Source organism: Leptomonas pyrrhocoris (genome assembly GCF_001293395.1).
Source record: "Leptomonas pyrrhocoris isolate H10 chromosome Unknown, whole genome shotgun sequence".
NCBI lineage: Eukaryota > Euglenozoa > Kinetoplastea > Trypanosomatida > Trypanosomatidae > Leptomonas > Leptomonas pyrrhocoris.
In genome coordinates, this window is record NW_015438363.1 from 1,102,244 (window position 1) to 1,116,982 (window position 14,739).

The 14,739-nt window shown below is 50.6% G+C and overlaps 5 protein-coding genes across 6 annotated transcripts; all 5 read right to left on the reverse strand.

The window, feature by feature from the left end:
* Positions 1 to 3,784: 3,784 nt before the first annotated feature.
* On the reverse strand, positions 3,785 to 4,657 carry ABB37_04539 (hypothetical protein; the record flags this gene model as incomplete). The annotated part of the gene is made up of 1 exon (XM_015802240.1): positions 3,785 to 4,657. The coding sequence occupies exon 1, from the start codon at positions 4,379 to 4,381 to the stop codon at positions 3,785 to 3,787; it is 597 nt and encodes a 198-aa protein (XP_015659641.1). The 5' UTR covers positions 4,382 to 4,657.
* Positions 4,658 to 6,465: 1,808 nt separating this feature from the next.
* On the reverse strand, positions 6,466 to 7,763 carry ABB37_04540 (hypothetical protein; the record flags this gene model as incomplete). 2 transcript variants are annotated; one of them, XM_015802242.1, is made up of 1 exon in its annotated part: positions 6,466 to 7,763. In XM_015802242.1, exon 1 carries the CDS (start codon positions 6,994 to 6,996, stop codon positions 6,466 to 6,468), a length of 531 nt encoding a protein of 176 aa, XP_015659643.1. In that variant the 5' UTR covers positions 6,997 to 7,763. The 2 variants fall into 2 exon arrangements, with proteins under 2 accessions (XP_015659643.1, XP_015659642.1); XM_015802241.1 differs by having other exon boundaries at positions 6,466 to 7,205.
* A 2,122-nt stretch (positions 7,764 to 9,885) lies between these two features.
* ABB37_04541 (TATE DNA transposon) lies at positions 9,886 to 11,706 on the reverse strand (the record flags this gene model as incomplete). Its single annotated transcript, XM_015802243.1, has 1 exon — positions 9,886 to 11,706. The coding sequence occupies one exon, from the start codon at positions 11,704 to 11,706 to the stop codon at positions 9,886 to 9,888; it is 1,821 nt and encodes a 606-aa protein (XP_015659644.1).
* A 26-nt stretch (positions 11,707 to 11,732) lies between these two features.
* Positions 11,733 to 13,886, reverse strand: ABB37_04542 (TATE DNA Transposon; the record flags this gene model as incomplete). Its single annotated transcript, XM_015802244.1, has 1 exon — positions 11,733 to 13,886. The coding sequence occupies one exon, from the start codon at positions 13,884 to 13,886 to the stop codon at positions 11,733 to 11,735; it is 2,154 nt and encodes a 717-aa protein (XP_015659645.1).
* Positions 13,887 to 14,008: 122 nt separating this feature from the next.
* Positions 14,009 to 14,635, reverse strand: ABB37_04543 (hypothetical protein; the record flags this gene model as incomplete). Its single annotated transcript, XM_015802245.1, has 1 exon — positions 14,009 to 14,635. The coding sequence occupies one exon, from the start codon at positions 14,633 to 14,635 to the stop codon at positions 14,009 to 14,011; it is 627 nt and encodes a 208-aa protein (XP_015659646.1).
* Between the last annotated feature and the right edge of the window lie 104 nt (positions 14,636 to 14,739).

Genomic DNA, 14,739 nt, shown 5'->3' on the forward strand with positions numbered 1-14,739 from the left:
AGGTTTTCTCTTTATTGAATTTACTATCGCCTTTTCACTGTAAAACAATTTTTATACTTGAGAGTTTTTCTTCTTTTTTTCTCTTCCGGCAACGATTGCCTCCTCGACAGCCAGGAGCAATGTTATGGAAAGCAAATTGCAATCGACCTTCCCTTCTCAGAAGAGGTCCATTCAGGAATGAAATACACAAAGAGACGTACTCTCCGATTTCCCTCCCTCCAAAAGCGGGTGGAATAGAATCCACCACCACCATCACCACAGAACCCGAGAGAGCACTGCCAAAACACACAGCTGATCCGCTGAACGAATCAACACTATCCGTTTCAGCTTTGCCGTCTTCGTTCGCTTGAATAATATGCAATAATATGTGAAATCACGAATCATTACAAAGATGTACGGAGCACCGCTGTGTCCACGTTCGACCAGCAAAGTCGACACGACGGCGCAAGCCAGCAAGCAAGAAAACAAAAACAAAACAAAGCACGAGAAGGACAACAACGCCCTCAAAAACAAAAAAAAGAACGGAAAGCTGCTGCCGCAGCGTACGAGATTTTTTAACACCCTTTGCCTGTTCAAAAAAGGTTTCTTCTATTCGAGCGGTAACGTGTGAAGAAGGAAAAAGAAAAGGAGAACAAGAATACCTGCATTTCGATAAAAAAAAAGAAAAGAAACACAGAAAAGCGAAACGAGATGATGCACTTCCGAACTTTTAAAACTGCAATGACACACTTACCTTCCAACTTCTGCTGCGAAAGTACTGCTGGGCTTCGGAGCAAATGGCAGAAGAGTAGGGCACATTCTGATTCTTTGCAAAAGATAAAGCAAATCGCGTGCGTCCTCCATTAGAATAGAAAAGCACAGAATGTGAAGACTGCAATGCACATATCCACAGCTTCTCTTGCGTCGTACGGTGAGGAGAGTAAGTCGCTTACTCCCCTCCATTTCCCGGGCAGCGATAACCGCTAGCCAGTTTGTCGTTCTACGCGATACCCCCAACTGATCAAGGTTCAGTAAACGTGGTGCTGTATCGAGAGTCCGCAAACACTCTACGACGCGAGGAAACGAAAAGAAAAAGCCAAAAAAAAAAAGAGAGAAGATGACGACGAAGAAAGGGCACTACAGTTTGAGGAAAAAAAGATTAGCTTGGTTTTGTATTCGTTAACAACACAACACCATCGACAACAGTTTTGTCTACCAAGCAAATGGGAAAAAAATGAGATAAAGGAAAAAGGAAAGAAAGCATTGAAAAAGAAAGCATCGATACATACACAACACCTCGCAAGTCCCCAGTCGCCGGGTAACACCCGGTGGAAGAAAATCGAAAGATTTCCCTTAATTCTTTTGAAGTTAGCAGTCATAGCGGACAACACGCACACGAGAAAAGAAAATAAAAGAAAGAAAAAAAAACATTAAAAAAAAAGGTGTGAAAAGGGACAATGGTGATGAGCTTTGAAAAAGAAAAAAAAACAATTGAAGGAGTCAGATCAAAAAGAAACATCTAAACCCTCCTCTTTTTTTTTTCTTTCCCTTTGCACATCTTCCTTGTAAACGAGGAAAATAAGTGAGCGCTGCTTGAGCTGAGTTGACGAACAGCTCTCTACAAACCCCAAACAGAAGTATTTTATTTATTCTACCAATCCACACACGCCAGCGTGTGATATCGCTGGATGGATAATGGAAGCAAAAGGAAGAAAAGAGGAAAACGCGAAGACCGCACCGCTGCTACAATATATGTGTTTATATCAAGCACTTGCACATTGTATCATTAAAATAGAGAGAGCAAATCTGGGTCAAGTGATGACTGCTCTCCGCAGTTTCAATCCCCGATGTTAAGAAGAAGGGGGTAAATAAAAAAAACCATTGGTACTGCCTTTGCAGCGACGTAGTGTGCAAAAAAAAAGTTCACCCACCTCGATGAGTTTGTTTCTCTTTTTCCTTTCTCCTACATAGCAGCTTCGTGGGGGCCAAAAGGGACTGTGCAGCTCCGGGTTGTACCAACGGCCACCGTCACAAACCGATTGATGTTAAAGGAGAAACAAGTGGAGAAACGTGCCTGAACAAAAGCAGATGACTGCCCCCACGAACGAGAAGATAGAACTCAGAAAGTGGATTTCAGAACCAAATAAGCAAATGAAAAAGAAAAAACAAATAAAGACGAGAAACTGAGTTTGACGTATTATCGGAACTCATGGCAAACCAATAATCTGCAAGAACACAGGAGAATTGAGGAATAAACCGGGCGAGATGCATGAATACCACAGAGGAATACACGCACAAAGAAAAGAGAAAAGAAAAATAACCCCACACCCGATAAAACGTCGGCAACGCGCGTTGCGCTCGTTATTCATCGCTTTCGTATTTAGTGCAGAAGTGAAAACAAACAAACAAAACATTTTAGCATCCTTTTCTATGGGTACCGAAATTTAAGTCCTTAGGACCATGGTAATAGAGTCCTGAGCAGGCACCGATTCACGTGGTTTGTATCATATATATTTGTGTACGACTTCTCTGAACAACGGCGCACGCGCCTCCTCTACCATTTTTTTGAAAAGACAAAACCGAAAGCAAAGCAGAAGAAGACAAAAATATATAACGAAAACACACTAAAAACCGCAACAACCTAACGGTAACTCTTTATTTAGAGGCAACTCGCACGGCGGGGAAACGCCAGCGCTGCATTTTCCCTTCGAAAGCTGTGATGCTCGTTCTTCAAAGGTGGGAGTAATATACATATTGTTTCTGTTCTTGTGTGTGAAATGAAAAGGTGCAGAGGGAGACACGTTCGGTAAGCGAACAAAACCCCCACAACCACAGCACCACAAAAGGACAGCCCGCAAGACTTGGGGTCCTGCTTCCACACCCACACACCACACCGCTGCACGCACCTGAACACACACACACACACACACACAACAGGCATATATGCACGCGTGCTGGCGAGTGTGTCGATGTCACCGTTGTGGAATGTGCGTCGTTGCGGGAGGTACGGAGTCCAATCTCCCCCGCATTAGCGGAGGAAGAGAGGCGATGGGGTGCGTTGATGCGTGTCCTGCGCGCCTGCACGCGTCTCTGCTCACGAGGCACGACGTCTTGTCAGAGCGGCGCAGACACCGGATGGAAAGCACTGGGGCAGGCGATACGCCAGATAATAGTAATAATGATGATAAAGTAAATCGAAAGCCCAAACTGGAACACCTGGCGAAGTGAGGAGACAAGGGAGTGGGGACGATGAACACCGAACAGAACCCGGCACATATATGTGGCGGAGAGAGAGAGAGAGAGAGCTCGTGATGGCTGCTTGTCTGCGGTCACGTCTTGTTTCCTTTCTCCGTCTCACTCCCGCGGGAAGCTCGTTAACGGTGCCGGAGCGGTGGTGGCTGTGCAGCACGATGAGAGAAATGGAGGGAAACGGAGGGGAGGATGGGTATCGCACCGCTGAACACGCCCATCCGTTTCTCCCCTTCTCCCTCCCGCTCTCCTGTCGTGCACATGCTGCGCCGACACACACGCAGACCTACAACACACAGCTGCACAGGCAACACCAAGATCGCGGCGCACAAGCGAACACGCCTGCAAACACGTTTAAGGGAAAAATGCAGAGAAGAAAAATCCACGCATGAGAAAAAAAAGTTCTGTAGAAGTCGAAAAGAAAGCAGGAAAGACAAAGCTTAATGCACAAAAGGGAAAAAGCTCATCAGAGAGAGAAACGCCGTCTTGTGTTGCGGCTCTCCGTGACACAGCTGGAGTGTGATCCTGCACGAGAGGCAGCAAACACACGCACTCTCTACGCGAACTTGATAGCGTAGGCAACGGAGGGCGTCGGCGCAACGCTGGGGATCGGGTTGGCGGGGTTCTCCGCGTGCAGCTGCAGTGCGTGGCGGTAGCCGAAATCGGAGATGATGTCCGTTTTCTGGCAGTAGGACACTTGCAACGGCTTATCGCGGTTGTCCATGCAGCAGCGACCGTGCAGAGACATAATAGCGAGATCGGCCTCGGCGGTCGTGGGGAAGGTCACAAAGGCAGAGCTGCCTACAAAGCGTTTGCTGTCCTTGAGCAACACGACGTTCACGACGTGGCCGTAGTAGGAGAACAGCTCGCGCACGTCTTTTTCGGTCACGTCGTAGTTCAGCTGACCAACGAAGAGCACGGCGTTGCCCTTGTTTTTCTGCTGGCGAGGAGGTGCCATGGAATACATGGGCGCGGCGGCCTGCACAGAGGACATCATCGGGTACGGCGCCATGACCATCTGCGGCGCATAGACGAACTGCTGCGGCATCACAGGGTACACCGCGTTTGGCGGAGGAACGGCGTTCATGACGGGCTGCGCCACGTACTGACCCGTAGGGTGCCCGATCGACTGACCAATCGGCTGTACGTACATCGAGCTTCTGTTCTGTTTTCTTCCCTCGTGTAGTAGATATTGTTGACGGGCAAAATGGTTGGAGGGGCACTAGTAATCGCGCAGACGCAGCAGCAACAATGCAAAAACAAAGAAAACCCACAAAAAGATAACTGCAAAGACAGGAAGAAGACAAACGGCAACGCAAGACGAGAATGAAAGGAAGGAGAGGAAATCTGCAAAAAGAAAGAGAGTGGGCTGAAAGAGAAAAACAAGAAAAAGAAGGAAGAGTTGAAAAAGGGCAGAAGGGCGTACAACTGCGGCCACGGCGTCGTTGGTACAGAAGAAGTTGATGAGGTGAGAGAGATGGAAGTGAAAGTAGGTGAAAAGGATGGGTGACCTAGAGGGAGGGAGAAAGAAAGAAACGCACAGGCAAACACGTCCACACACACACACAGACAAAAACATGGCAGTGTGCATTTAACGTAGTAGCGTGAGTAACAAAGCTTCTTCTTCTTCTTGAAATACACAGAGAAATTTCCCCAGTCGCTAGGTAACGGGTAACAGATTTTTTCACCAGCCGGCGAACTTCATTGTTTCTACACCGAACGGGGAAAACGGCCCAGCTCCTCACGATGGTAATTTATACAGCCGCTGACAATGCCACACGATGGCGTTGACAAGCCCGCTTCTCCGTTTCTGTTGTTATAATGATAAACTTTTCTTTTGCTGCTTACTAGGTTATCTCTCCAGTATTACATCGTAGATGCGGTGAATCACTGAATATCAAAAAAACAAAAAAGAGAAACAGAAAGAAAAGGAGGAAATGTAACGAGAAATTAACGAGAAATTAACGGAAAAGTAAAAAACCCGTCGTGGTGAAGCAGTGAAAACCACAACGAGAAGCCGTTGCTAACGGCTGACATAAATCATAATTGTCGGTCGTTTGAGGGACTTCTTTTTCCACTTCTGTGTCCAAACAGCGTTAGACAGGCAGAGGCGAGAGAGATCACACCTCTGATGTGAACAACAATAATAATAATAATGACGGGGAAAAAAGGAGAGAGGAAAAAACGTGAAAGAAACTAAAAAAAATAGTACAGGAGATAACATCGAAAACACGACGAAAAACGGGGCGGCACAGACATACAACGTCAACAGATTTTAAAGATCAAAAATGATTTGGGGTTCTGCTTCCACACCCACACACCACACCGCTGCACGCACCTGAACACACACACACACACACACACAACAGGCATATATGCACGCGTGCTGGCGAGTGTGTCGATGTCACCGTTGTGGAATGTGCGTCGTTGCGGGAGGTACGGAGTCCAATCTCCCCCGCATTAGCGGAGGAAGAGAGGCGATGGGGTGCGTTGATGCGTGTCCTGCGCGCCTGCACGCGTCTCTGCTCACGAGGCACGACGTCTTGTCAGAGCGGCGCAGACACCGGATGGAAAGCACTGGGGCAGGCGATACGCCAGATAATAGTAATAATGATGATAAAGTAAATCGAAAGCCCAAACTGGAACACCTGGCGAAGTGAGGAGACAAGGGAGTGGGGACGATGAACACCGAACAGAACCCGGCACATATATGTGGCGGAGAGAGAGAGAGAGAGAGCTCGTGATGGCTGCTTGTCTGCGGTCACGTCTTGTTTCCTTTCTCCGTCTCACTCCCGCGGGAAGCTCGTTAACGGTGCCGGAGCGGTGGTGGCTGTGCAGCACGATGAGAGAAATGGAGGGAAACGGAGGGGAGGATGGGTATCGCACCGCTGAACACGCCCATCCGTTTCTCCCCTTCTCCCTCCCGCTCTCCTGTCGTGCACATGCTGCGCCGACACACACGCAGACCTACAACACACAGCTGCACAGGCAACACCAAGATCGCGGCGCACAAGCGAACACGCCTGCAAACACGTTTAAGGGAAAAATGCAGAGAAGAAAAATCCACGCATGAGAAAAAAAAGTTCTGTAGAAGTCGAAAAGAAAGCAGGAAAGACAAAGCTTAATGCACAAAAGGGAAAAAGCTCATCAGAGAGAGAAACGCCGTCTTGTGTTGCGGCTCTCCGTGACACAGCTGGAGTGTGATCCTGCACGAGAGGCAGCAAACACACGCACTCTCTACGCGAACTTGATAGCGTAGGCAACGGAGGGCGTCGGCGCAACGCTGGGGATCGGGTTGGCGGGGTTCTCCGCGTGCAGCTGCAGTGCGTGGCGGTAGCCGAAATCGGAGATGATGTCCGTTTTCTGGCAGTAGGACACTTGCAACGGCTTATCGCGGTTGTCCATGCAGCAGCGACCGTGCAGAGACATAATAGCGAGATCGGCCTCGGCGGTCGTGGGGAAGGTCACAAAGGCAGAGCTGCCTACAAAGCGTTTGCTGTCCTTGAGCAACACGACGTTCACGACGTGGCCGTAGTAGGAGAACAGCTCGCGCACGTCTTTTTCGGTCACGTCGTAGTTCAGCTGACCAACGAAGAGCACGGCGTTGCCCTTGTTTTTCTGCTGGCGAGGAGGTGCCATGGAATACATGGGCGCGGCGGCCTGCACAGAGGACATCATCGGGTACGGCGCCATGACCATCTGCGGCGCATAGACGAACTGCTGCGGCATCACAGGGTACACCGCGTTTGGCGGAGGAACGGCGTTCATGACGGGCTGCGCCACGTACTGACCCAATCGATTGCATATACATCTGGTCTGGGTTGCGGGGGGAAAAAAAAATAAATTAATGATTGTTCGTGATGAGTTAAAGAGATTTCCGAAGGGGAAGGGGGGAGGATAGTGGGGGGCGAGTACAGCGCTTGTGAGAAGGGGGAGGTGGTAGAAGAAAATGCCGTGAAGCGCTAAAGGTTAAAAACTATAGCGTTTCCAGAGATACGATTGTGATGCCGTGATTAGAGGAGATAAAAAAAATAAAGACAGAAGAAAAAAAGAAGAAGAGAAGAAGTGGTGAGGAGCAAAAGAAAGACGTTGTCTTCTCCGGGTGTGCTAGATGAGCACGACGTTGCTGTTCCGTTGCCTCAGTGGAGTGCCTGCTCGAGCTGAGAAACGTCTGACTCGCATGCGGCGCTGTTGTGTGCGCGATACAGCCGCTCAGTTAGCACAACACACGCGCATCGCCCCGAATATGCGGCAGCGGTCATCTCGTTTGTTGTTGTTTTTATCGAATCACAAACCGAGATTTGGCCATGAGGGGGAGGGGGGGAGGTAAAACCCTTTGCACGATGCGTTCGTTGCCAGGCAAACATCGACATTCATCTGAAAAGAAGAAGAAAAAAAGACAGAGATGGAAGAACGCAGATTTTACCACTTTTTGTGTTTGTTGCGGTTGTTGTGGTTCACGTACGTGTGCGTTCGGTGCACATCGTGGTGCTCCGTTGCACAGAGAGAGAGAGAGGAGAGAAAAAAGTGTGAGCTGCATACACAATTTTTCAGAGGTAAAGGAGGAAAAGAAGGTACCGGAAAAAAAAAGCCCATATCTATAAAAGAAAAGAAATGCGTTTTCGTAGAGGGTAAAACCAAAGAGCTCATGCGTGTGCGCTTCTTCGGCTGCTCAAGCACGCGTGTTTTTCGTTATTATCATTATTATAGTTATTATCGTTCTTATCGTTATAATTCGTATTCTTATTCAAATGCCTCCAACTTCGGCATCGTAAAAAAAAAAAGAGGGTCAATCTGCGACCCCGGCGTGTTAATCATGAACTTTCAGTACAATATATTGTTTCAGAGAAAAGGGAAAAGAGGAGACCAAGAGAGCACCTTCACGAGCGTGAAGACTTGGTTGCACCATTTTTGTTTTGTTGTTGCTTGGCCTCACTCTCTCGTTCTCTCTATTAAAATAAGCGCTTTAGCTTTTTTTCTTATTCGTTGTTTTGAGGCCCAAATAGATCAAGGACCTATACGCAGAGGGCGGGGTGGGGTGGGGCGATCAGAAGAGAAACAATCAATGCATAACACAAACACACACCCAAACACGCTCAAAAATAATTGAATTATTAACATCATTACTGTTATTAGCGGTAGTGGCACTATTACTAATAGTTGTTTTTATTACGAGGTACACGGAGGAAAAACAACAACAACAAGTACATTAACCGTGACTTAAAGAGTTAGAATAGTTTTAAATGAAGGAGGAGGGGGATACGAAGACACACACAAACACACACACAAACTCACACAATCAGATACAATAGCAGGCACAGACAAGGCTAGACACTCTTTACCGGAGACACACAAAAAACTGGGTAAATAAACAGATTAAAAGACGCATGGAAGAGGATCAATGGTAAGTGACAGAATAGTTGCTCAACGATTGTCATACGTACAACCAAACGCTTTTTCCCCATCCTTTCCTTGTTGGATCTGACGAAAGCGTTACGCATATACGTACTGTGGACGAGCAAAGAAACAAAAGACTGTTTCGACAGTAGAAGCTGGCAACAGAAATGAAGATTACGCAAATCAACAACTACAAAAAAAAGTTCGTTTTTTTGTTTCTTTTTAATGGTGCGCATGCGCATGAAAGGAAACGCTATCAAAAGAGAATCTGCTTCGTGGTGGCGGCAGTGACGAATCTCCAAAGCCAGCCATCTCCTCCCGGTGCCTCATCCCTTTGACTCTCGCATTCTTTTCTCATTTTTATTTTATTCGTGTGTACAACTTGATTTCCACGGCGATGCTGACACGCGATGCTGCAATTCGTGAAGCTCACTGCGAAAGAATTGCGAAGGAGGGAGTGGGAGAAGGTAATCCCCATATCAAAGGAAACACTAAAACAACAACAACAGCAATAGCGCACCGATTGGTACTAGCTTGTCGTAGGAGTGAAGCCAGTGAGCTCCGTCAGCCCCTCGCGGAAGCGTGGAAACAATGTATATATATATATATAAGTATTTTCAACGGAAAAAGGTTTGGCAGAAGTGCCTAACACCGTGTCCGAGTCGTAAGTGATCTCTAATGCATCCCTGCGCAGTTATGCTTCGACAATTTTCCTCCCCATCCTTCATCATTGAATCGCTGACGGAAAATGATAGCTAACAAGTTTTAGGTGAGTAAGAGTGTCCAAGACCGAGCACGAAATATTTTAACGGTATACTATCAACACTCACATTCACAAAACTTGCACAAAATGTCCTCACCCTCGGACGCACAGATTCCATTCTCGGCGGAATGCGAGAAGAGGCTTAAAATCCTTGAAACACATCGTGCAGTTTACACAGAGGTGGAATACAAAGAGGAGCGAAGGAAAATTCTCGCCCTTTTAACGTCGCCTCCCCAAACGACAGTTTCAAACGATGTCACTCTAAGCAAAACGGTCGCGTCCCACTGGGCCGAGGAAGCCCAAAAAGCCCTTTACCCTTGGTGGTCCCACAAAAAGAAGGCCGAGAACCGCCAGGCGGAGATCGAGACCCGGAGCTACGGACGGAGGATGAAGGGGCAAGAAGAAACGGGCTTTCCTGCCTGTCGTGACCATCTCACGATGCTCTTGCGATTTGGGCGGACGAGCCCATTCCGGAAATTTCAATTTCTCTTTTCCTTTTATGGCCGGGAAGCCTCGAACCCCACAGTGCGCACTTCTGCGCGTTCCAACCCAAAAGCCGCGGTTTGGATTAACTGCGGTAGGCTAGGCCCGTCTATGAGACGCCTCAGCACCCCCTCCTCTACGTCAGCCCCAAAGTTCCGCGAGAAGGTGTCAGCCGGGTTACTCTTTTCGTTGATATAGAAGAACAAAACGACCACACCTTCTTCGTGAAAAAGTTGGTTAGTCTGCTCATACAGCTTGTTCAAGGCATAACCCCTTCCGATGCCCCCAAAACCGTTCAGCCGACGCTGTGCGTAGGCGATGGCGCTGTGATCCGTGACGATGGCATTTCGAGTTCCACGTGGTATACCTTCTCTTCGTAGCTCCCGTAATATGCATCCGACTGCTCTGGGCTCGCTGTGTGCCGAATGCTTTGCCGCAAAATGTGTTGCAAGCCCTTTTGCAGGTAGGCCCTCTTCATTTACTGGTTGGCCTTCCGACAACCAACGCTGCTGCATGCTCTCAGTCGTTCCATCTCTCCACGACAGAATAGCTCCCCAACCCATGCGCGACGCATCCGTGTACACGATCAGGTCATACGCGCTGTCATCCATCGGGGTGGCGATTCGGGGTGCTATGTCCCACCAATCGTTGCGGAGCAGCTTCTCTCCCAGGGTCGCCAGCGCCTCCTTAGCCTTTTCCGACACGAAAGCCAACGGTTCGTCCCACAGTCTCCCTCTATCCACCTGCGCGAAGATACCCCTGTACACCGACATGAGGTAGTACGATCCTGCGGGATTGAGGCGTGTCGTGTGTAGCATGTACATAATCAACGCGATCATGCTGACAAACTGGCGATTTGTGTACGCGGTCTTTTGCAACGCCAGCTTGAGCTTTGCCACTGATTTCACCGAGTTTCTCACCACCCGGCGGTCCTCTCTCCACTCGTACTCCTCCCCCAGAAAAGTGTTGGGGCCTTTCGCCAGGTCCAGCAGCCTCGCGTCCGACAACGCTTCTACCTCTTCCGTCGACGGGGTCGTCTTCAAACGAGCGGTTTTGATCCGTTCTACTATCCTTCGTACAGCACTGCAGAATGCTCCTTCTTGGCCTATCCTTCCCGCTATCAAGATATTGTCGATCATGGTGTGGATGAAGACGGGGGTATCAATGTCAACAATTTTGGAAGTGATGGCCTGCCCCACCGCCACGCTCCAACGTGCGCCTGTGGGCAAAGTGCAACAACGGAAGAATTGCGAACGCACGCGGAAAACGAAGAAGTTCCGAACCGACTCGGGAAGCGGAATGGCCTCGTAGAATGCGTCGAAATCGATCTGAAACATATACCGTGCCGCCGCCAAGTCTTGTCGAATGCCTAGACGCGACGGCCGCAGGATCTTCGGCACTGTTTCCTTTCTAACGGGTCCGTTCAGAGCTGGCTGCGTAATTAACCTGCGCCTGCCCTTGTGCTCTGGTACCCAAAAAACCGCCATCGAATGCGTGTCTGCCGCCAATGGCTGTTCGAAACCCACAGGGCACCTTTCGAATTTCCCCTTCCGTACCGCCATCAGGAGGTCGTCTTGCTGCATTTTCGTCGACGAGATTGTCCTCGCCGTGTGATAAAACCTGAAGATACCTTCTTCGAGGTATTCGAGTGCTCGGTTGAGGTCAACGGCTGTTGAAGTTTTGGCCGAAGGCATCGCCTTGATGGCTGGAATATCCGCCAGCGTCACGTCTTTCAGGTGCAGTGGCCAGCGTGAGGGGTCTCCGTGTATCTGTCCCGGGGGGAGTCCCTGCATGCGGCGGATCTCGTCGTGCAGCTCGCTGATCGACAGACCCATTTCATGCCACGAGGGGCGTGAGTGACCTAAGGCGTTGGGTCTCGGAGGAGGGCTGAGGCGCTGTCCTGCGCCATTGCGGCCTCCCGGGTGGGCTGCTCCGAATAGTTGAGGTATCGCCTCAACGTGATGACGGATGTGTGGCCCGTCAGGCGCATGATGTCTTCCTCCGCCACTTTCGCCCTCGCCAGGCGGTGTACCGCTCCTTTCCGTAACGACGCCAACTCCAGCTCCGGGACCACTGACTTCAGCGCTGCGCGCACTTTCTTCTTCATCGCCGGTGGATCCTTGAACAGGGGACTGTTCGCGGGTCGCTGAGACAACAGGTGCGCGAGCTGCGCGCCGTCTTGCCTGCTGAGGTGCGAGGCCACCGGGTAGGGACCGCGGAAATGTGTCGCCTTTCCCTTCCTGTACGTCAGGCCCACTGGGTACGATTCGCGAGTGGGGGTCTGCATGTGCACGTCCGTCGGCTTCAACCCCCCGATGTCGCCTGGCCTCGCTGCGAAACTCCACATCATCATAAGGAAGAGGCGAGCCTCGGGATCTGATAGGAGCTGGTACGCAGCGGCGTCCACCTGGTGCTTCAGGATAAACGGTGGTGGGTTTGGGATGTCGCTGTTCATCAGCTGGTGCCACCGTCCGTAAGCCGACGTCCACTCTGGTGACTCTTTCAGGTTGATCGGATGTGGCTGGTCCGTGTAGAGGGGCAAGTGCATCAGCGCTCCGTGCATCGTTGCAAACTTGCTCACTATTGTGGACGCCTTCCACTTCCGCAGCTTCGCCATCCTGTGTATGATTCTGATGGCCGCGGCTGCCAGATCGAGTGCCAGAAGGTCGTGTGGCATGTTCGCCAGATCTTCGATCGCGATTCGGTGTTGCCTCCGTGTGTGCGGCGAGAGTTTCTCCCAGGCTGCTTGCGACGTCTTCGCGGGTTTTCCAGCGTAAACACGCCAGTGACGGGGGCAGACGTACCCACGCGGACGACTGCCCCTCCCGTTTAAACCCGGTGCCTCTTCGTTTAAAAGGCGCGCTCGATCCGGTACTTCCTCTGCACTTGGTGGGGTTTCTGCAGTTGGCATGTACAAGCCCCACTGCGCCTCTGCTGCGATTTCCGTGAGTGCGAAGTATGTGTTTGTGCGCGGTTCAACGTCGCGCGGTGTACTGGGGGAGGACCTCGGTCGGGAGTTCCCTCGCTGTGTGGCCGGTGTGGTCTCTTGTATTCTGGTTGTAATCCCGAGTACGAAACGTACCCCTCGCAGGGTTCGCGGCAGTGCCCCGTCCTCCGTCTTCCGGAGAATGTACGGGTCGTCCTGTGGGCGGGCCGCCGCGTCTTCCTCAGCAACCTCACCCCGGTACGGGTGGACAGCCGTCGGGAGCATTTCCAGAATTTGATTTGGGTCATCAGTTTCGATATGCATCCGTAGCTTTCGCATACTGAGCGCGTCAACCGAGAGTGCGATCTTCACCCCCAAGCACCGCCTGTGAAGCGCCACCGAGGCCATGAAGCCTGTCATGTTCCTTCGGACCAGCGCTTCCCTGTGCTGCTCCGCTTCGTCTAGAATCTCCTGGGTTCGTTCGTCCTGTTCCGCTCTGCGAGTTGCGTCGCACCGCCTTTCCGCCACCAGATCACGCAAGAGAATGTCATCCTCGTCCGAGTCTGAGGCGCCTCCTTTCATCACGCAGCTCGTTGTCGTTGTCTTTTGTGCCGTTCGCTCGCCGAGGAGCTTACGCAGGTTTTCCAAGAAGACCTTCTTACCTGGCTTCATCTTCAGAGCCTTGTAGAGAAAAGGCCGGACTCGGGCCGGGGCCGTTGTGGGATCAACAATGCGCTCTTTCATGGCGTCGGAGAAGATGTGCGCCAGCATGTAGATGCCACAGTCATTGCTGTTCCGTTCCTGGCGTGTGCACTTCACGAACGAAATCTGAATGGTAGGGTCGATGTTTTTGTAAGCGAGTTTTACCTCCTTTCGGACCACGTGCGACGGAGCGGAGTCAAAAACTCGGAGTCGCAACTGCGTGGGGTCGTTGTCCAGCATCAGGATACCCGCCAGCCAGTGGTGTCTCGTGTGGAGTGGGAAATAGAAGTTCTCCCGGGTCTCCCGCACCTGCTTTACCACTGCCTTTACTCGATCCTTTGTAACGCTAAACAACCTCGTGCACTTGATGTACCTCTTTCTAGGCATGTACTGCGTGAGTAGTTTATCTAATTCCAGGTTGGTCGTTGTCCCTTCTAGTAGATCACCACCGCTGAGTACATCCTGCTCTGTCTTTCTTCTTGTTGGGCTGTCCAAATGACAGCCCGGCCTCAGTTTTTTGCCACGGTTTTTGGCTCGTCCTCGCCTTCCATGCATTCGTCCATGTTTCCTCCTCTGAAGCCGCCACGGTATCCACCCCGACCGTAACCACGACCTCGGCCGCTGTAGGCCCTCATGCCTCCACGTGTCGTGTAGCTCCGAGCGTATGTTGATTGGGTAGTGGGCTGTTTTCTGACGTCCTCAATTTGTTTGTTCATCCTCTGCAGGTTGCAATGCATCTGTTCTGTGAACGTGTTGAGCTGCTTTTCCAACTCGGCAAGGTCACCCACTCCGACCTGGGTTCCTTGGGCATCGTAGACAGGAATGTAGCCTCCACCGTGCAGGACATCCTCTTCGTGTTTTTTGTAGAAGTCCTTAACGGGGTCCTCGCCTCCTCCCGCCATCGTGGTCCCCGTCTTTTGTTGCGCCCGGATCAGCTTTGAGTTCAGCTCATTCATGGAGGCCGGAAACAGGGGATACGCCAACTCGGCAATCTGCTCGCCGCGAGAGATCATCGTGCCTTCGTCCCATAACTTGGCAATGTACCAATTGTGTGTTTCCACACACTCTTGTGAGGTGTAGTTGGTGAGCATGTACATCAAGATGTAGCGCGATGCCTCAAGGTTTTCAGCGTACATGAGATAATGCCCGATAAGTACGTTTATCGCCGGCAGCTCCTTATTTCTGGCGTTTGTCAGGAAACTCTCCTTCAGCTTTTCCCAGTGTTCTCCCTTTGTGAACT